Genomic DNA, 27,749 nt, shown 5'->3' with positions numbered 1-27,749 from the left:
AGAAAACGTAATTCATATACTACCGTTTTATCCAAATTTCATTGTATTCATCTTCTTTCTTTACCACCAAAGAAATTTTTATTTCCATGCTGTCGAAATAGTCTAGCCGAAATTCGTTCATTTCAGAAAAGAGCTGAGGCTAATACATGACCTTTTTGTGTGAACGCCATAGCTGACCGACTGAGAATAGACAAAGAAATATGTTATTCTAATGAAAGATTTCACGGTAAAGAGTTTGCTGAAACAATTTTGTTAAATTTCTGAGAAAGAAAATCGCGTTTTAGGACGCGTAAGTGGTACTTTTGACCAGTCAAAAGACTCTTTGTTTTTCCCTCCAAAATTCAACATTCAACATGCCGCTTCTACGAAGACAGCCTTTCATAAGAGAAAATCCACCACCGGATCTTGAGCCTGATGCCGAAGTATTTTATTGTCGAATTACCAAAGAAGTTTTCACAGATTATGAGTAAGTAAACTGTAAAAAATAATCCGTATAGTCGATGTTACCGCAATACAGGCGCAAATTTATAGTCAGACGCACGCCTGCTTCATATTCATCAATGAAAATTTTCATGTTGTGTAATTTCCGATGTTATGTTGATTTGCTAACCCATTTTCACATTCTATAGTTCAAGTTATGCACAGTATTGTTGATTAATTTTCCCAATTACTCAAGTTTTAGACGAGATAATAATAGTGTGTTAAAAAGTTGGATGATAATATTAATTTTTATTGTTAGATCTAAAAAGCTACCAGTATTATTATGTAGAAGTACTTTTGACTCTGAGGTCTCTGTTTTTGCATAATTTAAATATATAATATAAATGGTAAACGATCTGTTCAGTTTTATTATCTACTTTGCCATTTAACTGAATTGCTTTCATAATTAAAATTAGATAAGAAACCTCATCTCTCGACCCTGCATGTATCGAACTACATGTATTGTTCCATCTGGCAAACTGCAGTGCGGATCACATCGTAATTAAATAAGCAAAACTGTCAATTTTTTCTTCAAAACAACAATTAATTATTACACTTCTGCTACATTCAACTACAACTAAGCGTATAATCTTACCTGATTTGGGTACAAATCACCTTTTAACTTGAAGTTTGAAGCGATAATAGCTGGCTTTTCCCGACATAATAGAACGGAATAGGTTATACGTCTTTACCAAATGAAGGTGTGGCAAAATATGTGAGAAGTAGAGAGAGAGAGAAAAATGTGGTTTAACTCGCACAAACTAGGTCATTTCGGGACTAACACATGGTTCAATTTTATTTCAATAATTTGTTTGCGAGTAGGCCTAGGGGTCTTTAGCAGTGGGAGGACCCGGAGAAAACCCACGAGGTTGGACAGGGGACCCTACTCCTTGTTACGTACAACCGGGGAATCGAAACCCCGCCAGTATGATACAGCGCGCTCGTGCTAACCATTCGGCTGTCCAACCTCCCAAGAAGTAGAGAACCATTACGAGTCACGCATGACTAATGCACCGTAATTATGAATGTCCATATCTATTTTGATAAAAACACAGCTTGATTACCTTTGCTTATAATATTCACTACATTGGGCTGTGTATGTTTAATTAGTCCTAATAGTATAAAATTAACTTATTTTTAAGATGTTACATGCATTAATAAAGAAATAAAGATTGTCAGGTGAAACTAAGGCATCCAATCGTAGCTAAAAACAAACACATCAGTACCGTATTTATCTCAACATTTGTAACTATGTTAAAATCAGATTAGCCATAAGCCTACGGTTACGTGTATAGGCTACTTGGTAACTCACATAAAATGATTAATTTGAAAGATCTAGAAAAACATCTATTGCATGGTAAATTGGTATATAAACTGTGATAAATTAACTCGCCTCTCTTGCTGGGGATTAAAATGTCTGATTCCATAATAGTGATATCACAGACAAGACTAGGACTACTCTAAGAGAAGCTGAAAATTCCTCCTGTATATGATTTTTAGTCTTTAAATTTGCAACCAGTCACTATTGATTTGTTTAGCATTATTATAATCAGTGGTTGGAAGGGCAAAGCTGGGGCAAAGTCCAAGGTTAAGGGGGCAACTTTAGGCACCAGCTTCAACTAGGGGTAGGGAGGTCTCCTCCAGACAATTTTGAAAAACAGGTAGCCGGAAATGCAGCCTGGCAGTATTTCAGGCACTGATCGTTGAGGTAAAGTGTCAAACTAACAGACTTGCGAACTGTGACAAAGCCAAATCACGACCGCCAAATGGGAGACCTTCCTCAGAAAATTTTGAAAAATAGTCTGCGGGAAATGCTGTCTGACAGTATTCAGTCAGGCACCGATCGTCGTGATAAATAGATATGACCAGATACCGTCCGTTGCCTGATCACTAGTTTATCCGACCAGAGAACAAAATGTCAAACGAACGGAATTGGAACCTCAAGGAAGTCCCCTTGTGAGCGCCAAAGTAGCAAGTCCTTGTGGGGGTAGTGGGGACCTCCCCAAGAAAATTTTGAAAAATAGACTGTCGGAAATGCTGTCTGACAGTATTCAGGCACCGATTGTAGAGATAAATAGAGCTGATCATATGCAGTCTGTCGCCTGATCGCTAGTCTATCCGACCCCAGAGAGGAAAGTGTCAAATGAACAGACTTGCGAACCTCAACGAAGCCACTGAAAATTTTGAAAAATTGACTGTCAGAAATGCAGCCTGGCAGTATTTCAGGCATTGATCGTCAAGATAAATAAAGCTTACCAGATACCGCCTGTCGCCAAATCACTAGTTTATCTGACCAGACAGGAAAGTGTCAAACGGACGGAGTGAGTAACTCAAAGTGAATGAATATTTTCGCCACAATATTTTGTGACATAGACTGCCGGAAATGCAACCAGGTGCAAGCATTTCAGACACTGGTCGTCGAGATAAATAGAGCTGACCAGATACTGTTCGTCGCCAAATCACCAGCTAATCCGAATAGAGAGGGTGGTGTCAAACGAACGGAGTGAGTGTATCAAGTGAATAGTTATTCTCGCCGCGTTGACCTGTACCCAAAAACTCTGAAGATCGTAAAAAGCACTTCCCAAGTGATTCACGTGTTATTTTTTATAGTAGTTTACTAGTTTTACAGCAGGAGTTCCCAAGTAGAATTTTGTCTTAAAATTGTCAGTTTCCAGTTATTGGTCAGAGGATGTAACCCCCGACACACTAACATTGACTTGAGAATATGGACAAACTAAAGACAGATTTTTTTATGTCTATTTTTCAGGAATTTTTTTGAAAGAATAATTCTGTGTAACAGTTTGGTATGGTCTTGTTCTATTACTGGACGATCTGGATTAACATACCAGGAAGCGGTTGAGTGTGAAGAGAAGGCCAGAAAAAACTTATCATCGTTTCCTCGTCATCTGCAGAAACCAGTTCTGTTTTTGGCCACTAAAACACATCGCAGTCGACTTAACGATCTAAATGATGACATCTTTATTTTTACTAAAGACAGATATTTTGTTAGTGAAGTGGTTGATGTTGTTATGCAACAAATTAGGTAATCTATCCTTAAAATTAATCTTACTAGTTTTCAGAGTAACTTTCAGATTACTTTAGGACAAAGTGTTATGATTTTCAGTTTTTGAGATTGATACATTTGTCACCATCAGACAATTGTTTATTGCTATTCCTATGAAACACTATCGCAGAGCTTCAGATAGAACAGACATGGGACCAGAATGATAGCTTCAAAGAACCTTCTACACAAAATTAAAAAGTTTTATTCTCTAAAATATAGTTGAGATTCCTCCCTTAATCATTGATTTGATTTAAGTTTCCTTTCAACTGTATATTTATTAACTTATAATTTGTATATATTTCAGACGTACATGTGAAATTATTAAAGTTATTCCACCACCAGTCAATAGTAGAAAGAATGGAGATGTTATTGTCATTGATGGCGAAGATGACGAAAGTAATGACAGGTATGATATTGTCAAAATAAGACAAATAATTTATCGGCTGTTGTTTACACATCTTTAAAATTACAGAAAGAGCAATTAATCTATAATAAAGATCAGATTTAACATCTGACATATTTTCTTTGAAGGGGGGAAGCCACGGTGGCTTAGTCAGTATGTCTTGGGTTCTTTCCTTTGTTGATCAAGTTCCATGGGATTTCCAGCGTGGTTTCCCTTTGTCCGTGGTGCAGGACAGAGGGCCTGGCAGCTAGTGTCTAGTTGTTCTAATGGGATGGAAACCAGAGGTCCTGTGTACAAATTAGCGTGCACATAAAAAGAACCCTCCTCTGTGTTGGTATTGAACTATGTGAATTTAAAATCTTTAGATTACATCATGTTTAACTTAACAATATTTGATTCTGAACACTAAAATATTGATATGTTATTTTGTCTAGTGAGCCAGTCGATAAACCAAATATGGGTCCAAATGCTCAGAGGTTTAAATATGTTGTTAAAGAAAAGACAGGAGGAGCTACTTCAACTGTTAAAGCAGCTCAAGTCAGGTAAGGTTGATCTGAAAAATATCTTTGTTTCACCAAACCCGACCCACAATCATGGAGAACGGTTGGTAGGTCGGTTTTTATTTAAAGATTTTTTTTTCTCTTTAAAATCAAATTCTAAGAGCTAATTTGACAGCTTGATCTTTTTCCGGGTAGAAACATTCTTCTGCTTTACTTGTGGGCACGCCAATCAATAGGTACTGATGACATCAGGAATTTTAGTGAAGCACGACATGAATAGGGGGGTTGGATGGCCGAATGATTAGCGTGTGTGCGCTGTATCATAAGGTCTGTCATTGAGTCAACTTCTCTGGGTCCTCCGGTTTCCTCACTGCTAAAGACCACTATGCGCAAGCGAATTGTTGAAAAACAATTGATTCAAATGTTAGTGCCGAAATGACCTAGTTTGTGTCAAATTTACGTTTAACCCCATTTCTCTCTCTCATTAAAACGATGCTCCACAGGTATTGAGGCAGATCATTTCATGGGAATGGTCATGCTTTCGTCTGCAACCATTTGTTGAGAAGCGACATCTGTGGTGCTTTCGCCTTGATTAACCAGTTTCGATAATGAATCAAACCATAGCCATAGTAAAGGGAAATCACTCTTGTGATATTTCAAGTTGACAAACAAAATAAAATAAAAAGATCACAGAAAAGTGCAATAAAATAATTTAAGTCAGGGGTGGTTTTAGCTGGCCGTTCAGGTTAGGTGAAACAGATATTTTTAAGGCAATCCTAATCCATTTAGACTTCATTATTTTCATTGAACTACAAAAAGGGATGTGGAAAAAAAAAATTGTTCACAGCAATAATTACCCAAATCAGTAAATATGCTTAAAATCTATTATCCACACGATTGATTCTAAATGATTAAATTTGGATTGGGATAGTCATGCTATGCCTTAGCGATAATCGATTATGAAAAGAAAGCTGATTGAAAGTTCTAAGGACAACATCGTTAGCTTGTTCACTGTTTGTTTCAATTCAGCTTCCGTTATATGACTTTCAACCTGGTAAACATAGTAGTCTTGCTAAAACCCAGGCATAGATTTAGTGGACTCTTCTTTTTAAAGATGCATTATGTAGGATTTAGGTAAAGAGCTGACCGTTCTCGCTATAATGGTTTAAAAATGGATGATGAAAGAGGAATATCTTGAAAATTTCAATTAAATTGCTTCATCTGAGTGAAGATTTGACTGAAGAATAGTGAAATCTCAATTTTCATTGCTACCTTTGTTAAAAAATAAAGTCTCTATTACCCATTTTTAAATTGAATTATTAAATTGCTATCATGTTTCAATCACAACCACCCGATGCTTTAGAGAGTTGAATAATGGCTTGTCATGTGAATAAATGTCTATAGTAATAATTTATATAACACTGAGACCAAAGGAAAGATTTCCAATAAGCATAATGCATCTGTAATTCCTTCAAAGGATTACTGCTATTCCACTGAGGTAAATATTGACATATTATTAGCTATGGAATTTAACATTAAATTATGCTAAAATGACATGAAATGGTTTTGTTTTTAATTTTTAGTCGAAAAAGAAGTTTGTATACAAGAGATAAGAACAAGTTGTTTTTAAAACTACACTGTGAACCTGTTGATGGCATGTGGAAAGTCAAGGTAGGTAATAGGGGAGGTAAATCTAGCCTGAAATGTCCTCTTGAGTTATGTATTCACATGATTAACTATAATTATGTTTCATCAAATTCAATGTAGTTTCACATCATTTCTGAATAAGGATTTGAAAATACTGCTCTGTCAAGTAACTTTATTATATATATGGAATTTTTCTTCCATTCGTTATGTTTAAAGAATCCAGTTTCCTTTAAAAGCAAAAGCAGAATTTTAACCTGCCTTTCTAGTTTATATTTACCAGTAGTTTAAATATGCCGTGCAGAGTCAGGCAGTGTATATAATAATATAATAATTGATTGTATTTTAACAGGAGGAAGCTATACAGAAATTTAAATTACAAAGCTATAGTTTTGGGGATTTCTTTGCTGGACCTTTGCCATGCTTTGCTTCAACTGTCCTCAAAAAGAAGGCTGCATTGAAAAGATCTGAATCTAGTAAAAATGAGGGACCAGCACCCAAGAGGTCCAAATCTAAATCAAAAGATATTTCAAAAGATCTTGCACCTAAACGTAAGTTCTAATTTTATCCTGTAAAAGTAAAATAGTTGATTTAGGCCTTCATTTGATTTTTTGGATGCCTATGTTAAAAATGATTTCTAAATTGTCCTTCTCTTTTTAAATTCTATGTAGCTAGTTTATGTTTGCTTCGAGTTAAGAATTTATATTATAAATTTAACTGTATAGTTACATTTGAGATAGAGGTAACTCTTGTACTTGGACAGGCTTCGAGGAAATTAAAACCTTTTTCTTACTATTTAGCAAATCCATTCCTGGCTGAATTTGGAGTAGATCAAGCAACATTTATGAACTTAACCCCAGAAGAGAGAGTTGAGTTAAAAGAAAAGGTTAAAGAAGAGAAGTTGGCTGAGAAGATGGCCAAGAAGGAAGAAATGAGAAAGAAAATGGAAGAAATAAGAAATAAAAGAAAGGAAGAAAAGGCCAAGGTAAACGAATATTAAAATAAAACTGAAAATACAAGTATTCTCCCTTTTCTGGTCAGTTGGCACCTTTTATTTGTCCAGTATTTTTTTAAATAATGGTGAGGTATTTCAGTAGTTTGAGTAGCATAATTGTGTTAATAAAAGTCACACAATGGGAGGTTTAAAGATGCTCTACATGTATGTAACAGCTAAATTTGCCTATTGCAGTTATTGTTTGGGGGGCTTCAAATGTTATATAAATTATTAAGTATGCATTTATTCACATGACAAGCTCATAATCACACAGCTACACCATTGGATGGCAGTGATATTGAATGGATTCAAACACATAATTTAATGTATATTATCGTAGCAAAGGTACTTTTGTCAAAACTTCAAAGAGTCATAACTTCGTTCAGAATAAAGTAATTTGACTGAAATTTTCAGTATATTCATTTCTCATTATCTAAATTTGAACTGTTATAGCAAAAATGTCCACCTCCTTTATCTTAATGTTACACGATGCATCTTTAATGTGCCCCAGGGTTCTTAATCCATTTTGAAATGAACCGGCCACGGTTAGGCCTAGCGAATAGTCGTCTTTTCAACAACAAACATGTTAGTTTATGCATACTCTATTCACATCAGTAATTGCATAATTCACTAATTGCATAATGTATTTGGGATATTAATAGCCGAAACTCTGTATAAACAAGACCTTAGTAATTGCATACTTGCATTCATACATCGCTATAATATCGACATTTATAGTCATATTATTTCAGCAACTTGCATTGCATATTCCTACAAAATGCTATTGAGTAGACTTCTTGCAGTAAGCCTGTGTACATATGATAATGTGCCAGTATTGAATTTTATGTGTTGGGCTCTGTCTATTTAGTATATTACAACAGACACTGCTATTTATCTTAGGATTTTCAGTAACTATCCTACATGTAAGTAACCCGTTAGAGAGATGGACTGATTAGAACTTGTCAAAAGTGAAGCAGCTCCTTAATATTTGGTCTGGTATTAATTAGATTAAAACATTTTGTATGTAGGAAAGAGAAGAACAAAGGAAGGAGAAATTACAGCAATTAGAAATTATGAGAGAATATAACCGAGTTAGAGAAGATCTGGAATGTGATGATCTAAAGGTAAGTTAATTATTTATTAATATATAAAGGCCATGCAGTTTTTATGGACTGCTCAAATGACCGTTTCTGTGAGGGTATATCCAGTCTCCTTTTTTAGTTGCATTGGTATAATTATAGAGTATAGATCTGGATCAATATTATAGTAGTTAGTTCTTGATGTATTTTATTTTATTTTTCTAGCTGATGCCAGAGTTTACACCAATATCAACTAGATTATCAAGTGAACTATTTGGTGAAGCCATACATGTTTTGGAATTTACTCATTGTTTTAAAAGCATGTTTGACTTCAAACAATTCTTTCCTAAAGGTTTTACATATGGTAGGTATACCTCTCTTATTGTATAGTGTTACTTAATTGAAAAATTTTGTGAGCGTGTAACACATATCTGTGTAGAATATGTGTATAATGTATGTAATCAAAATAGCTTCCATGTATACATCACTGTTGTGTGGTTGTTTTATGTGCTCTTTAACCACTATCAGTTACAAGAATATTTTGTTGCTGTTTTTTCAGTAATGTTAGAATCAGCACTGTTAGATAATGATACTGATGGACCGCTATGTGATTTACTACAGATGTTATTAGTAGCTATATTTACTCTACAAGAAGAAGAAGCCGAAGAAGTTTCTGAACTCGAGAATCAACTTAGTTCTAGTAAGAATTCAATATTTATACATAAATTCGAAAATACATATCAGCATGGTAAATAATAGCAAATTTCAACAGCACATCTCTATCAAAAATGACCAATCATATAGCATAAATATTTACTGGCTAATAACTGTCTAAAATATTAATGAATAGAGATATCAAAAGAATTACATCTTGTCTAATATAACAGCCTGCACAAATAAAAATAAAATAAAATTGAAAGCTGTAAGCTCAAAATTTTTTAACAATGTAGTTTTTTGACGTAACACTTTAGTATGTGTAGAAGCTTTGCCAGTGATTATTTCATATAGGTATAATTTTATTGTTTTTGTTTTATAGATGCTAGAGAAGAAGATAGAATAGCTGAATCATTATCTAATCAACTAATAGACCAAGCTACAGTTATAGCTAAAATACCTCAACAAACACATGGTATGTATCTTTAAAATACAACATTTTGTATTATTATAATATAATGACTATTGATCTAAATTATATATTGTTATCCATCTTCTGTAAAGTTTATATAATTATAAGAAACATCAGAATCTATTATTTACAAGTTTCCTTTACAATTTACAAGTAACACCCAAAACCCAGACTAACTGTTTTACCCAACGTTACATTGGTAGAGTTAATTTCCATTTTTGTAACATCCTTAATAATTCAATAATCATTAATAAGCAAATACAAAAGAAATAGTGTCATTAAAATTTGTAAGTTGAACTGTTTGGTTTCCTATAGTAAACATTCTATTTTTATATAGATAGATTGTAATCTGAGTAGGGATGCTCGAATGTCAGTCTTGAACTTTCCAAGTAGACAGAATGACAATCAAGGGAAATGAAATTAGGTTCTGTCACATTTCTGTCTATCCCATCAATTGAGATGATGTTATTAAATTCAATGGATATTTTTTCCGATGTCAGTTAACCCATGCATTGAAATTATCATCCATTTCAAGGGAAGTTACTACACTTCACAAAATTAATCACTACATTACACCATATTCAATAACACATTTTCTGGAGCTCATCATCTTACAGTGTTGATGAAATAGCTTCTCAAGACGTAAATAAAAAGGTATACCTTCAACAAAAACACAACAATTCCATTCTCCACAACACAGAGTACTAAGCAAAATGCCACATGATTATTTATTCTGCCAGATTTTAAATTATTATTTTGAAAAAAATATTCTGGTTATTCTTTTGACTGAAGCTAAAATTGATTATAAACTTTGTTCCTGAAAAAAATTTTTTATTTAAAATCCATCTTTGTATTCTTCAAATTAGGACATGCATGTAAAATGTGTTTAAATAAATCTTTGTTGAGTAGTTTGAATATTAGATATTATTTAATTTCATCAAAATGTTTTCTAGGTATGCCTCTAAAGAAAATGGTGCTGGATCAATTCACTCTATCTGAGATATTACGACTACACTTGATGTCTGCAGGATCAAAAACAACCGTTAAAAATGCTAGATTCCGTTATCAACAACGGGGTGGTTACACATCGCAAGATGATCCTGGGTTAGATCTGAAGATATCAGATTTAGATTTATTAAAATCATTGTCTGTAGAAAATGTCTATGATCTTCTTCCAGGTAGTTGTTTTTTTAATTTGGAAGGATGGATTGATTATATATTACTCTTCTGCCAAAGAATTTTGGTTATATGGAAAAAAAATATGGTGGGATTTAGTACAGTGGTTGTAGCCAGAGAGTTATACTTTCTTGTTATTATTATAATATTATCTGTGACCGTATGGAAGGATAACGTTGCCAATATTAATTCAATGTTCACGGTGCAAACTGCATATATGTCAACAGTTAAAAATATGTAATTTAGTTTTACAATTTTCAATTCCCTTTGCTCCACAATACCAATGTCACAGTGTTGAAATACAGAATACACTTTTCAATAATACAAAATACAGAATAATGTATTCTGTATTTAAACACTGTGACATCGATATTGTGGGGCAATGGAAATTGCAAATTTTAAAACTAAAATACTTTTTTTGAACTGCTGAGATAGTATGCAGTTTGCACCGTGAACATTGAAATAATATTATGACAGTAAATGCATCTGTGACAGCCCACATACTTGTTTAGTATTATTATTTAAAGATATCCTTTGTTTATTGTGGAAACCAGCAGCTAGAGCTGTCAATTAATTTTAAACTTATTGAACTAATTTTTATTATAATAAGTTATTTAAATCTTTCCTATTGTTTTCAGTCCAGAAATTAAAACTGATAAACACATTGCTGCAACAGATATTATCATACGCTGCTATTCGTGATTTAATTGATGAAAGTCAGGAAAAGTTAAGAACAATGAGATATGATTTAAAACAACTACAGTGGGCTGAACAACGAAGAGAGCGAGAAGAAGCTGGTGCCAGGTAAGTTAATATTATACTTTATTTATAACCACCATATTCAACTAATAATTATCCCAAAATTACGAAAATGAATTCCCACCTCCAAAGTTGCATACCTTCTTTTCTTTTTACATCAGACATCATAATAATTTTTTTATACTTCACATTCGTAATGTGGACGTATTATCACTGTAACCCAGGTATCATTTAATCTTGTGTATCTAGCACTAATTTCTTTCACATTTGTTTAATATCCAATCTTTGTTTAAATATTTGTAAAAACTGTTTAAAATCAATATAAATCGTTTAATTTGTACTTCTGTCCAGTTTAAAGCTGACCATTCAATTTTGATGATAATGAGTGTCCAATTTACAAATTTTTATTCCTTATACCGTAAAGACCGCAACTCTTTATTTTGGTGCATGCCCCAACCCATGGGGCAGTGTCACACCCATTTTTTTGTTAATATTTAGTCAGCAAATTTGGCAAAACACCTAGCTTTCTTTGCCTCTTGTCATATTACAGTCGTTGCAGCCTTTTCATATTTCATTCTTTTCATTTTAAAAAATATATCAATCAAAGCAGGAATGTGGACAAATATTTCAGCAGTAGCAATGCTCTTGTTTACTATAAGGTTGATGTTTGTGTACACTGAGAGAAATTTATAGAGAGTCCTTCTTTATATGAAAACAAAGACAAATGATTTTATATACATCATTCCAATGTATTTGCTAAATGTGTTAATATGAGTAGTTTATGATGGGCATATGATACTCAGAGAATTTTTAATAATTTTTCTCCCAGATATAGACAGAAACAAGAAGAAAGAATGAAGGAAAGAGAAAAAAGAATGAAGATGCTTTTGGAGAAAGAACAAAATTTAAAAGCTAAAGGGTAAGAAGAGGAATTTTGACAGTGATAACATATTTTTCTCCATCAGTCATAAAAGAACTTTATTGGTTTTTGTTAATAAATTCCATATTGATGTCCCTTTGTTATGAAGCTTTGTCTGTCGTTCACATTTCAGATCTAACTTCTAGTTCTAATATCTTAATGTTTTAGTTCTACTTTGGTATTTCTCTAGGACCAGTGAAGAAGGAAATATTACCGACCAAAATGAAAACAAAATGGAAGATGAAGTGACTGAGGAAGAAAAAGAGGCTCAAAGAATAAAGGAACAAGAAAAAGAAGCTAAAAAGAAGGCAGAATTTTATAAGAAGGAAGCTGATTTTATGAGTAATTTATTAGAAGTACAACAGATGAATGCTATATATCCATTAGGTAGAGATAGAATGTACAGGCGATATTGGATATTTAGAAGTATGCAAGGTGTGTTCATTTAATGTACTTACATGATGATTTTATACACCCACATTGAAAAGTGGTTGTATATTGATGTCTCCTCCGTCAAACTGGTGTCCACAATTATTCGTGGATGCTCTAGAGGATAATGGTAACATCTGATTGACTTTAAATTTATACACAGTGTTTAAGGTCAGGTGACAAAGAAGCCTATTGATATTCAGCGATTTCTGATAATTACTACCACAGTTTTGACCCTTTAACACTTTGAAAACTCTTGTGGACGCTCTAGAGGCTAAATTTAATATCCGGTTGATTTTAAATTTATACACAGTGTTTATGGTCATAAGACAAAGAAGCCTATTGATTTTCAACTATTTTAGATAATTACCGCTGGAGTTATAGCCCTTGACCTCTTTGAAAAATCTTGTTGGAGCTCTTGAGGCTAAAGTTAATATCTGATTTACTTTAAATTTATACCACTTATAATTACTACCGGAGTTCTGGCCTTTGAACACTTTGAAACATCTTGTGGATTCTCTAGAGGCTAAAGTAGATATCCGATTGACTTTAAATTTATACACAGTGTTTAAAGTTATGAGACAAAGAATCCTATTCATTTTCAACTATTTCTAATAATTACTGTCAGAGTTAAGGCCTTTGATCACTTTGTAAAATCTTGTGGACGCTCTAGAGGCTAAAATTAATATAAATTGTTTAAGGTCATGAGACAAACAAAAGAAACAAATATGCGACAACATTTGTTGACTGCCCGAGCGACTTAGCTGCTATGGGTGTATGTTTCGTAACCTGGCAACCTATATTTTCCGTTAGAGTTGATTGATTTTTACATTCCCACATGGAAATATGGTCGTATATTGATGTTGTTCAATCGTCCACAATTTCTTTTGAACACTTGACAGACTAAATTTATCATCCAATTATCATTTCTGTTAATTACTTCTAGTCTTATCACCCTTGTTTCACTTTGTAGAACCTTGTGAACGATCTAACAACAAAGTAATCATTTGATCTGTATGAAATTCATGTGCATTTTTTATATTAGTAAAATGGAGAAGCCTATTGAATTTTAACGATTTACACTAATTACATCTATAGTTATGTCCTTTGTTTCACTCTGTAGAACCTTTGAAAAGCTTAAACAACAAAGATTGTCATCTTATCTGTATGAAACTGATATCAGTGTCTTGTAAATGCTTCCATTGCCTACAACAGATTAAATATGTGACGATTTCGCTGCTGTGGCAACAAGTCTTTTCACTTTGCCTGCTTAAGTCGTAAAAATTGCGAGATTTGCCTCACTCCCAATAAAATTTAGATAAATTGTTTGTTAATTCTGCAAATTCCAAGACAGTCACCCTCTAATTATGTTATCATATGCAACTGAAACAAATATTTGTTTGCAAATCTAAACAAATCATTTAAATTTTCAGGGATATTTGTAGAAGATAGTGAATTATATCTAGGGGATGCAGAGATCATTCCAGGATATCAGAATCCAAATGGGTTTGACCCAAATATCAGTGACGACAAAATTCCATGTCTGGAACTTGAGGGCGATAAAAATAACACTAGTAGTGATAAAGAAAATGACTTGTGTCCCGAAAACGCAGCCAATGGCAAGGGAGAAAACTGTATTGTTATCAGTGATGATGAAAGTAAATCTAGTGATGCCGTTATTTTAGATGCACCTCCCGTCATAGATAGTGTGGCAGCTAAACAAATCATGGAACGGCCAAAATGTCCCTGGGCATTTGTGGCTCCAGGTAAATTGGACCAACTATTAGACTGCTTAAATTCACGGGGGGTTCGAGAAAGTGGTCTTAAACAAAATATCATGGAATTGAAACCAGTTATAAGTAAATCATTAGACAGTTGTCCCACCGATGAGTTGTGTTTATCCAGTGAAAATGTAGAAGAGGCCAGATTAAAAGCGTTATCATTAACACGTGGTATCGCCAGTAAAAAGGCAGCTCAAGACACAGTCAAAAGAGAAACGGCAGAAATGGAAATTGAACTAAATCTTCGAGATGCCATATTGGACCTAGAAGAGAGAATGTTTTGTGGTAGTTTAGGTTTTGTGAAGGTTTGTATATTGTTGTGAAACTTAGTTGAAGATGGGTTTTTAGCTTTTATTGTACCTACCCAGAGCTAAAAACTGAAATTTGTGAATGATTGCATACTGACAACCCAAGTCACAGTCAGAATGTGATACTATAAAGCGAGCATACAGATTTAATACAAATAACCAATTTCATTTAGAATTTGTTTTGATAATTTGGATCATTTATAACTAAAGTTTGAAATAGTTAATTAATTTTGAATAAAAACAAGAAATATGTATGACTCAGAAGGCCTGTATCTTAGAAATGGATTGTCAGATTTGTCTTAATTTTGCATACCATCAAATTTCTGGTTTATCTGTGTAGTCAATTAATATCAAATTAAAAATTATCAATTTACAGAATATCAAAGATCTCCATGAGATCAAAGATGTAGATCATGTTTAAGATGACAACAAAGGCTTAGATGGGATGGGAAACTGATATTTTAAAATATTGTATTTTAGCACAAATTGATATCAAATAATAACCAACTAACAATACCCACATGTTATTTAAATTATCAGGTTGCTGATAGATTTGCATGGAGAAGTCAGATACAGTCTACTGAATTTAAACACGGGTTAATTAATGGTGATAATACTAATAATGAAGAGTAAGTACATATTGATATAATATTGTATGCTCTGTATCTAAAGAACTATTTCGTCTGGCATCAGTCCAATGAAATATCAATAGATCAAACGGCGTTTTTTTTCTCGTTCAAACCATATATATTTTGAATAAGAATAAATTGGACATAAGTGTAATGACTACACGTATGCTAATAAAATGTATATTTTCAGTTCTGAAACTGTGGAAGGTTGTAAAGTAAAAGAATTACGTAAAGCTTTGTATGATATATCAGAAGGTGTTGATCATAGATATCTATCACAACCTCTTAGTGAGTATAATATTTTACTTAATTGTCCCCCGCCTTTCTATGACCAGTTGTTAGGTAAATTTAAATCTTCATTGAATATAATCCCCTGATCGAACACCGAATACACAGAGAGAGAAAAACAGTGGATGTTTTCCCAACAGAATCTCGAATGCCAAATTCCAATGACACGTGACATATTGGTTGGAATTAGGTCAATAAACCAGTTCTAAATAGCGTTTACGGTTATGATTTTCTAATTTATACACATGCGGACAGAGACTTAATTTTAAAAATATTATTGATGGCTATATCATAGTCGTACACAATTTTATTTTATAGCAACATTAGTTATGGTTGTCACGTGATCATTATGCCGTTTGTCTATCATTGACGAATGAATAAAAACTTTTGCAAGTTACGTGACAAGTTACGTGATCATTGACGAATGAATAAAAACTTTTGCAAGTTACGTGACAAGTTACGTGATGGAAAAAAGACTACTTATTGTGCTATGAAGAAATGCCATGGTGCTGTATCAGCTGATTTTGACTACAGCATTTTCTGGATATTACTTTTAGCACAATTTAAGTGTTTACCAAAAACTCCATCTGATTGTTTTATTTTTATCATTGTTGTTGTATTTTGGTGTTTTAGATTAACACAATAAACAGTAATAAACACAATTTTGTTTTTTTAGACAGTATTATTAATTAAGATTCAGAGGATTCGTGCAGATTCCATATATGAGAATCCTCTTAGATTCTCGCAAAAAATGACTAATTTCTAGTCCTGATATCTGGCTCCATGCTTTAACTATTACTGTACCCCAAAAGTTTATTTTAGTATTGATATTTATTTGCAGAAGAAGGTGACCCTAAAAAGAAAGGATCGGCTAAAGATAGAAAGAAGAAAAAGGTAAAAGAAGAAGAAAAGAATGATGGAGAAGACAGTGATGGTAGGAAATGTATTATTTTGATCTTCCCATATATCATGAGGTAAAGCTAGGCAAGGATTTGTGTAACGTAGTCACTGTTGTAATCCTTATTGAGCACCTATTACCTGTTGAGCACAATAAAAAAAACACAACACAATTGATACTCGTTTGTACACATATAGCACGACTTTTATTTGGACAGGTGTCCTCTTATCGTTATCAAGCACAAATGTTGTAACTGCCTCATCTTCATATTTATGATGTATATTATCATTTGTGTTTAATAATGCTTATATGAACCAGGTTTAATGATGTATAATATGAATAGGTTTCAGAGCTGTTAAGAGCGTGTCCACGAGAAAACCATGCAGAAGGTGCTAAGGCTTCAATCACAGATTTTGACCAAGTTTGGTTTATAAGTTTGGATAATCCCAAAACACATAAATATGCAATATCAGATAAATCTTTCAATTCCTGACTGAGAAAATTGAAAAAAACATTTTTCATGTGGTGAAATTGCCCAAATCCGTCTTTTCTCTAATACCAACTTTGACAAGTCCTCACACCTTTACTATACGTAGCAAAAAGACCAAACTCACACAGTTTGTAGATGACCTAGTGCTGTTAATCCAAAGTTAATTGCAGATAATTCTGGCGAATGAGATCTGTATACAGACTGGATATCAAAGCCTATCTAAATTCCCCATTTTTCGTCAAGCAAAGTTTGCCACCTTATAGCTACTTCTTTCATGGGGTGGGTTTCAAAAATTTATGCTCACGTAAACAAGCAACCTCCCAAGCAACATTTGATACAAAAAATAAAACTGACCGGAATCGACGTGACTAAAACTAGGTAAAACAAACAATAACCCCTTAAATTGACCGTAGTAGATAAAAAAAAAACCTAACAATTTTTTTTTTTTTTCATTCATATGGTGTCCACTACCAGCCCTAATATATATTAGTATCTGTTTTATAAATATACTTTAAAAGGCCTGTAATCGTTCATGATCCATCTGGCGCCAACGGGAATTGGCTTCCGCAGTTGTCCACGAGCTTCCATTGGAGTATCGACGTGCTCAATGAAAAGATCTTAACAAAACATATCCATTACTCTCAAATAGACATTATTTTAAATAAAATAATCCAAACAAAAATGAAAAATTCGAACCACCAACTGCATGATTGCCCTCGACCAACCCCCTCACCGAGTTGCTTATCCCAGGTCCCCAAGGTCTATGGCGCGGGCGCTGTTCAAGGGGATTGCCTAGGGCCTCTCATTCCTTATTCTTAATCCCGCCCTGAAGGTGTAGCTGACGGCGCTCGAGAGCCGTTGCTACCATGCTACACTGTTCAACGTCGCCCACTTCAACACAAGGCTGCGTTGACGTTAAAATTTAAGCTTCCACATTTCTGTATTGTAGAAATCAGTGGATGTGTCCAAAAATGAATAGTGGAAACATGCGCTGAAATAGAACATTTTGTAGCCATTTTCGGTGACCTGTTGGAAAATGAAACCTTAAAGAGACAATAGAACAAATATGTTAAAGTAGGGACAAAACGATAATACAAAATATACAATAAATACAAATATACACTTATATACAGTACCACATGGTACAAATGATGGCTATGGATGTGATGGAAACGTATACAAGTCAAAAATTTTATTCCTCTAATGAAATTTGCAAAAAAATGTATCACAACAGCTTATTTTTAGCACTTTTCAATAAGCTCTATATTTTAAGTATGTTGCATTCCGGTCATTTTTTGTACACCTATTGATACTATGTGCTTAGCACTTCAAAACCATCCAATGAAATTCTGCTTGCGACCCTGAAAGAAAAAGTTACAGTGTATCCTTTTCTGTACTACACGGACAATGTGAACATGGTACCCTGAAAGAAGTCCCAAAACAATTAGTAGGGACTGATTTTTTTTTTTTTTTTCAAATTAGTGCTGGGTTGGAAGTCGACTACCCACTTTATCAGACAGGGTCAAAACTAGAAGGTTGCTATTGCACTATAGAATGCAATCTGTGCTTAAAAATGGCGATAAATACACATGTGAAAACCCAAATTTTACCCAGAAAATGACTATTTCCAGTACAGTCCTTTATAGGGACATCAGGTTGTAACCACTTCAGCATTTCACTTCTTGCCCCTAGGGGGTGTCATACCATAAGTTTAATCAAAAACTTGTGCCCCCCCATCTTAGCACCTTTTGCGATTTTTGCCTGGTCTTCTCGCGGATGGGGATCACGTGGCTAAGTGGGTAAGTCGCTGGCTCGCTAGCCTGGAGGTCGGGTGTTCGATCCCTGCATTGGCCGAGAAAGTTCATCCCGATTTTCTGGTGTGGTTTCCCCTTATTAGTGATGCAGGACGGAGGGCCTGACAAGGACGAAAAACCGAGGTCCCGTGTACACATTGTCATTGGCGTGCACGTAAAAGATCCCTTGGCAGTTGGAATTCGATATAAGAATAGGCCGTAGCGCCGCTGCCCGGGCAAAATTTCCCTCATAGCACACTGTATGGCGTATGCCCGTCTTCATTAGCCCAGGTTAGGAGCAGAACAGTAGGAAGTTAAACCCCATTTCATTTCATTTCATTTACTTCTCGCGGATACACTCTTAATAGATTAGTTACATTGCTGTGTCAATTGAGTGAACACAATATATATACGCTGTCCATATACTAAAAGTTTATATACATGCAGTCTTATAGTACAAACAGTCTGGTTAATTGTGATTTTAAAAGGACCGGAGCAAATATTTGATACCATTCGGCCATAAGGACAAGAAAATCTATGAAATTAGACCGTGTCACAGGCACTTTTTATGTTAAATGAACCCAGGCGATAACTTGTTGTGGCGAACATACAATGATTTTCTGGATGACATGTAACAAGAAAACAAGTCTTTGGCAGTTGGAAATCAGAGAAGAGTAGGTAAAAAGTGCTGATTACACAGTGTAGTCCATGTATAGTGAAAAATAAATTAACTTTATGTAGTCTTCAAATGATCTTACAACAGTTCTGTTGACATAGATTAGAAACCTTTTACAAAATAACCACAAGAATTTTAAAAATTTTTAAGACGATTAACAATATAGACTAAAAAAATTCAGGTTGATGTTTATTGCTGTCATCCCTGTCTTGGCGCTAGAAGTCGAGAGTTTTTGAAATTTTTCTTTTAAAATTGCTTGAAAGTGAAAGTTGTGTATTGATTGTCACCAAAACCCTGTATATACATCACAATATTTGCTGTGATTGGTTAATCTTTTGGAGGGATCCTATCAAAATTCATACTCACCCATAAATTTTATGTGTAGTTACACATTTATGAATAATTCTGTATTTACAGATAGTAAAGAAGAAGATAAGAAGAAAGGTTTATTTGATAAATGGCAGGAATCACTGTTAAATGTAACTAGTTTATCTCAGATCTGTCTACATTTATCTACATTTGAGAAGAGTGTTATGTGGGGTAAATCAGCTCTACATGCTCGATGTCGTATATGTCGACGTAAAGGTAATGAAGAAAGAATGTTATTATGTGATGGATGTGATCGAGGTCATCATATGGATTGCTTAAAACCACCAGTAAAGGTATGTCAAATGTTTTATAACATAAAGGATTATTTGTTACTAAAAGCAATTTTGACATCTAAATGAAGGTTTTGGACTTCAGAACAATTTTTAGTCTTGAGGCTCGATTTGAAAAAAAAAATTTGATAAAAATAAATTGGCTCAAATTTCAAACTGGTTTTGCTAACCCTTTAATTATCATATTTACGGAAATGTTATAAATAATACTAAATATATTGAATGTTACAGAAAGTACCTGTTGGTGATTGGTACTGTCCTAACTGTCGACCTAAAGAAGTTATACGCAGTCCTCGTAAAGGTAGAAGACAGACATTTACAGAAGAGGAAGATGATAAGGAAGAGGAGGAAGAAGAAGAAGAAGAGGAGGAGGAGGAGGAAGACGAAGAAGCAGAGGATGGTGATGAAGAAGAAGAAGAAGAAGAAGAAAGTAGTGACGTTGATGAAGAAAGGTTTGTATTTCATGTGTTACAGATAATTTGGGAAATTAACCACCATTAATCACCAGTGAAGTGGTTTAAATATCTCTGTCATGAGGTGGAACAATCAAGTTACACCATGCATTATTGAGTATGGTAAGATCCAATGCCTATTAAAGTGGAAAAACCTGTCATTTTGCACTCTTTATAAAACCGGAAGTTATACTTCAAAACCAAACTTTTGTTATTAATTGCTAGGAGACATGAGGGTCATCAAATATACAAAGGTCGAGGGTTAGGTCACCAGATAGAAAGTTAAAAGTTAAACAAAATTCAAAGGGCCGAATGGTTAGCACGCACACTGTATCATACGGTCTGTCATTGAGTCAGCTGGCGGGGTTTCGATTCCCCGGTTGTACGTGACAAGGAGTAGGGTCGCCTGTCCAACCTTGTGGGTTTTCTCCAGGTCCTCCGGTTTCCTCCCACTGCTAAAGACCCCTACGCGCAAGCGAATTATTGAAATAAAAAAATAAAAAATAAACCATATGTTAGTCCCGAAATGACCTAGTTTGTGTCGAGTGGATGTTAAACCCCATTTCTCTCTCTCCCTCTTGAAAATCAGAATCAAAATGGCGGCTGAATATTGATTTAAAGGTTTTTAGTAAAATCCAATATGATGGCCAAACAATGTTGTCGAACAAGGTATCGATCGGAAAATGAAAAATAATATCTGGGGCTAACACTACCATGTCATTTTTGGTCAATTTTTAAATGAAGAGAACTATTCATGTTTGGGAAAAATCAGAAGGCCTCGGTAATTTCCAGAAGTTTCCGGAAGCTGTCACAAAAATTTTGAATATGCCATTTTGAAGGCATCGATGTGTTCCTTATTCCTACCAAGTTTCAACTTTGATACCTCAAATTGTGACGGAGATATGCCATCTTGAAAGTCGAATAAATGATGAAGAAAACTTTCGGAAATCTTTGATGCTAAAACTAATGGAGCTAACTTCCAAATTTCGAAAAACTGTCACAACCCCTATGGGATTCATCTAAAGAATCCTCGAATGAAAACCCGACGAAGATCCGTTGATAAATAACCAAGATATAGGGAATCTGAGATTATTTTTTGTACCATCTGTAAAACACTTCCTGTTTGTCAAAAAGGACCCAATTTATATTCAATATTTAGTTCCACAGAGGCCAACAGTATCTACGTTGGCAGAATGTTTGCACCATGCACAAGGGGAGTTGGATGGCCGAATGGTTAGCACGTGCGCACTGTATCATACGGTCTGTCATTAAGTCAGCTAGAGTGGTTTCGATTCCCCGGTTGTACATGACAAGGTGTAGGGTCACCTGTTCAACCTCGTGGGTTTTCTCCGGGTCTTCCGGTTTCCTCCCACTGCTAAAGACCCCAACGCGCAAACGAATTATTGAAATAAAATTGAACCATGTTGGTCCCGAAATGACCTAGTTTGTGTCAAGTGGATGTTAAACCCCATTTCTCTCTTCTCCCTCTCACACCATGCAAAGTTTTGGCTGCAACTTCTAACTAAAATCGGCAAAAAAAAAAATAATAAAAACTGTTACTAAAACAATACATGTTTCGACCAAAGCGTCCAAAACACATAATGAATCTACCATATTATGTTAGTCGGGGACATTAAACTATTAAACCCCATTTCACTTTGATTAATATAATAATAATAAATCTTTTTATATAGCACTAAACTCATGGAAATGTTATTTGTTCATTATTTATACAGTGAAGAAGAAAATGAAGAGGACATGTCAATAGAAGAAGGAGATGATAATGATAATGTTTGTTCTGTCTGTAATAAGCAAGGCATGTTGATATGTTGTGATTGTTGTCCTAAATCTTATCATCTTACATGTGCTCAACCTCCATTAAAGAAAATTCCACGTGGAAAATGGATGTGCCAGAATTGTCTTGGTTTAAATAAAGTTGGAAAAGTTAAAATCGGCAAGAAAGGTTTGTTGAGAATTTTAGAAAATTTAAATATTTTGTGGTTATTTTTGCTAGACCTATTAAAGATACATTATGGGAGATTAGATAAAGAACTGACAGTTCTCACTATAATAGTTAAAAACAAGATAATGTAAAGGTAATTTGCTGAAAATTTCAATCAAATTGATCCGCTATGAACAAAGAATTAAGCGATTGAAATTTCAGCCTAGCCTCGATCATCATTACTAAAGTCAGTACGATTAAAAAAAAATAGTCTTGATTATCCATTACATGATTAAATCATGAATGAAAGTTGAGCAGCAAATCGGATCATAATCCTCTAAATATCGCAGGTTAGCGTTGACATCGAGAATTGATTATGGTCTGGATAAGTTAATTAATGTCTAATTAATAATTTAGATCACAATTCAGGCCTAAAGAAAGACCTGCAATAGGCAGATTTAGCTCTTGCAAAAATGAATGTTTAAGGAAGCTGTGTTTTCATTTTAAATTTACCTGGGAAAAAGAATTTACACGTTTTCACTTTAAGTACAAGACTGTACTTAATCTGAAGAACATGTGACTATGTCAGGAGATATCCTCCAACTTTATTAAATATATTTCCAGATTCCTGAAATGTTGTATTTATATATATTTTTAATATTTTTATAGTCAACTCCAAATCTAGTCTATCTGTACTTTCGAGGGATAGTCCAAGACACAGTCCAGCTTCTACACCAAGATCCTCAACTAAAGGTGATTCAGATGATGAGACACCATCTAGATCCACTAAATCAAAACGTACTACACCTAGATCCCAAACAGAAGGTAATTATAACACCATCTAGATTTATTAAAACAAACCATGCTACACCATCCAGAATAATTAAATTAAAACATGCTGTGTTCTATGCCATCCACATCTACTAAAACAAAACATGCTGGACAAAACAGACTACAAAAAGTAGATCTACTAAAACAAAACCTGCTACACAATATTGATCAACTTATACAAAACACACTACACAAGCTAGATGTACTAAAACAAAATATGCTACACTATATATTCTATTCAAAAAAAGTAGGGGATATTTGATTTTGGGGGCATAATACTAAAATATGCAAATGACTACGAAAAAAGTCACTATAGAACCTAACAGAAGAAACATTTCCAGTTACATGTGACGCCCAAACGCACCAATAGCTACAGCATGGAATGCAGGTGATGCTTGGGATCATCATGGGGGTCCAACCCAAGATTTGCACGACTCTGACTTTGAATGTTACAGTCATTGTGGCATTGAATTCCAGGGTGGAAACATCAGTTTAATTGTTTTAGTGACCAGAAAACAAATTTTGATATGCGTCGGCTTACCCAAAATGAAAGGTTACGTGCCCTTGGCATGCTACAGATCGGCACAACACAGGCGGTTGTTTGCGCGGACGATGAATGTTTCTCAGTCTGTCATAAGCAGGCTATGGTCCAGATACCGTGATACACAATCTGTACAGGACAGACCACGCTCAGGTCGACCAAGGGCGACAACTCAAGCCCAGGATCGATTTATCCGTACCTTGGCCTTGAGAAATCGTGTCATCACAGCAAATCAGATCAGCGCTCGTCTTCAAACAGACACTGGTGTGAGAGTGAGTGGCCAGACGATTCGGAATCGACTGCATAGGGGTCACCTTCGCGCCCGACGTCCTCGCGTGATCCCTTGTTTGAGAGATCATCACATTCAGGCAAGACGTCGTTGGTGTAGGGATCGTCAACACTGGGATAATCGACGCTGGAGCAATGTGATGTTTTCAGATGAGTCAAGGTTCACTGTTGATTTTTTGGACAGACGTAGGAGGGTGTGGCGTCGTCGAAACGAGCGCTTCCAAGACGTTAACGTCATCAGACATGATCGATTTGGGGGTGGTTCTGTTATGGTGTGGGGAGGCATCACTGTTGCTGGAAGAACGGCTTTACATGTTGTTGCAGGGCGTGTTACAGGCCAGTACTACCGGGACAACATCTTGGCAGTCCATGTTGTGCCATTCGCACGACGTCATGGCCGCCGTTACTTAGTCTAACGATCATTTGGAATAAATCGATGAATGTGAACTTCATTTCATTTTGTCATTTGTTTCTTCGTCAGTTTCATTAGGTGACTTTAATAACACTTAAAAATCAAATATCCCCTACTTTTTTTTGAATAGTATATATTGACAAACTAAAAAAACATACTATACAGGCTAGATCTACCAAAACAAAAAAAGACTGTACTACACAATATTGATCAACTTGCGCTATAATGATTAACTTATACAAAACGTGCTACATTAGCTAGATATACATACTACACCAGTTAGATAACTAAAACAAAACAAACTACTACACCAGCTAGATCTACTAAAACAAAACAGTCTACAGTAGATTGATCAAGTTATGCCAAACGTGCTATAACATGCTGTGCTATAACATGCCAAGTGCTACAAGTTTAAAATACCTGAAAATCTTGTTCTGTAGTATAGGTATTAAGAATATAATTTGATATGATTATATTACAGATAGTGGTAAAAAAAGTAAAAGTAGTACCATTAGTCGTGGTAACACTAAAATACAACATATAAAGACAGTAGAAGAACTGGTATCTGATTTAATTAAACATGATGATGCCTGGCCATTCTTAAAACCTGTCAGTAAAAGAGAGGTAATATATAATTTTTTTATTTCAAATATTATAAAGATTGATCAGAATGTTTCATGGATGCCAGTGTCCACAATTGCTTGTACACGTTCTTGACACTAAAGTTAATATACAGTGTTTAAGGTCATGAAACGAAGAAGCCTATAGATGCTCTAGATTCTAAAGTATCACTGTTACACCTTAATGACATTTGAGTTTGAATTTTGTGAAAATAAGACTGAAACTGCTGAACAAAATGGCCGCCCTTCATACGCAAATAGTGTAAAAATATGGTATTTCAAGGTTGTGGATCTGATTTTAATGGTCCCTGATTATACCAAAAATTGCATTTTTATTTAGCTTGTTCTCAGTCCATCTCTTGCAAAATGCGGGTGTTTCTTGCTTGGCAACTGCTGGTTTAAAATTTATTATATGTGTTGCAGGTACCTGATTATTATAAAGTTATAAAGGAACCTATGGATTTCCAGACAATCAGAAACAAAATCCACAAGTTTGAATATACAGAACCTAATCAGATCCTAGATGATATACGACTTATCTTCTTCAACTGTGTGGAATATAATAATCGTAATACTCCCCAGTATAAATCAGGTTCAATACTAAATAAATATTTCCAAAAACGGGTCAAAGAGCTCGTTATTGATGCAGATGATTATACCTCACCGACGGGTAAAAAATCTAAAAGTCATTAATAAAATGTTATTGTAAAGTATATACAATGTGTAAAGATTTTAATTTAAATAGTTTTGAGTTATTTCATTGTTTATTTGCTACATTTAGGCATGTTAATATAACATTAAGAATAAAATGTGTATGTAGAAAAGATTTGGTGTGGTATATATTGCTGATCAGTTTAATACACAAAATTGTTTACCCCTCATGGGGGTTCACGTGGCTAAGTCAGGTGTTCGATCCCTGCATTGGCCGAGAAAGTTCATCCAGATTTTCCGGCGTGGTTCCCCCTTGTCAGTGATGCAGGACGGAGGGCCTGACAAGGACAGCTGTCTAGTCCTTCGGATGATCCGGAAAACCGAGGTCCTGTGTAGATATTGGAATGCACGTAAAGGATCCCCTGGCAGTTGGAATTCAATATAAGAGTAGGCGATAGTGCTGCTGTCCGGGCAAAATTTCCCTCATAGCACACTGTATGGCGTATGCCCGTCTTCATTAGCCCAGGTTAGGAGCAGAACAGTAGGACGTTAAACCCCATTTCATTTCATTTCATTTCATTTACCCCTCATATACTGACATGAGGTCATTTGTGACTAGCCCTGGTTAAATCAGACAGATGTCATTGATATGAGGTCATTTGTGAATAGCTCTGGTTAAAGGAAACACATTACAGGTCAGGCCCCAAGTTCACAAAGCATTTACTCAACTTTCAATCACTATTTATGAGAAATATCTTTGATCCAGAAACACCAAATTTTGCACATAGTTTCTTACCGATGTATTTGATACATTAAAACAACAAAAGTATTATAAAGGACTATATTTTAGTAAAAATAAGGCGAACAATTTTTAGTAAATTCTATACTTAAGTCTGAGAATGCTTTGTGAACTTGGGTCCTGGTCGTTTTATAGAAATGTAAAAAGTTATCAGACAGGGGGATCATGTATGGCATTAGCCTAATATGGGGGGGGGGGGGGGAGGGGTTACAACATTTATGTTCAGGGCAAAGGACTGTGAAACTTTTTTCTCAATTCATCTTCTCCAAAATTATGCTTAATCAGAGTAATATTTATACGCCCACATTGAAATGTGGTGTATATTTTCGTCGCCCCATACGAGTGTTCGATCCCTGCATTGGCCGAGAAAGTTCATCAGGATTTTCCAACTTTTCCAACGTGCTTTCCCAATGTCAGTGGTACAGGATGAAGGGCCTGACAAGGACAGCTGTCTAGTCATTTGGATGGGACGAAAAACCAAGGTCCCTTGTATACATTGGTGTGCATGTAAAAGATACCTTGGCAGTTGGAAATTCGATATGAGAGTAGGCCATATTGTCACTGTCCAGGCAAAATTTCTCTCATAGCACACTGTATGGCGTATGCATGTCTTCATTAGCACAGTTGGAGCAGAACAGTAGGACGTTGAACCCCATTTTATTTCTAAAGTTAATATCCGATTGACTTTAAATATATACATAGTGTTTAAAGGTCATAAGATGAAGAATCCTATTGATTTTCAACAATTTCCGATAATTGCTGCCAGAGTTATGGCCCTTGATCACTTTGAAAAATCTTGCGGATGCTTTAGAGGCTAAAGTTAATATCTGATTGACACAGTGTTTTAGGTCATGAGACGAAGAGTCCTATTGATTTTCAACAATTTCCGATAATTACTGCCATAGTTTTGGCCCTTGATCACTTTGAAAAATCTTGTGGATACTTTAGAGGCTAAAGTTTATATCTGATTGACTTTATATTTATACAGTGTGTAAGGTCATGAGCCAAAGAATATGGCAACTGATATTAAATGTTTTGTATGCTAAATTTTAGAATAGGGCAGAACTAGAAGCCTAATGGGTTATTACTCGTAATCAGATTTTAGTGTGTTGTAAATG

General features: G+C 34.8%; 1 protein-coding gene across 1 annotated transcript; it reads left to right on the top strand.

Moving 5' to 3' along the window:
- On the top strand, positions 1-26,007 carry LOC126821799 (bromodomain adjacent to zinc finger domain protein 1A). The gene is made up of 25 exons (XM_050550297.2): positions 1-466; positions 3,248-3,523; positions 3,849-3,950; positions 4,382-4,489; positions 6,031-6,118; positions 6,444-6,642; positions 6,892-7,076; positions 8,114-8,209; positions 8,390-8,528; positions 8,724-8,864; positions 9,201-9,293; positions 10,244-10,468; positions 11,105-11,270; positions 12,055-12,144; positions 12,335-12,579; positions 14,007-14,659; positions 15,203-15,291; positions 15,482-15,579; positions 16,421-16,513; positions 19,854-20,098; positions 20,327-20,547; positions 22,284-22,510; positions 23,159-23,314; positions 25,043-25,185; positions 25,605-26,007. The coding sequence occupies exons 1-25, from the start codon at positions 354-356 to the stop codon at positions 25,872-25,874; spliced, it is 4,461 nt and encodes a 1,486-aa protein (XP_050406254.1). The 5' UTR covers positions 1-353; the 3' UTR covers positions 25,875-26,007.
- The last annotated feature ends 1,742 nt before the right edge of the window (positions 26,008-27,749 follow it).

Source organism: Patella vulgata, chromosome 5, assembly GCF_932274485.2.
Source record: "Patella vulgata chromosome 5, xgPatVulg1.2, whole genome shotgun sequence".
Lineage (NCBI taxonomy): Eukaryota > Metazoa > Mollusca > Gastropoda > Patellidae > Patella > Patella vulgata.
This window is presented reverse-complemented; position numbering and strand designations above follow the sequence as displayed.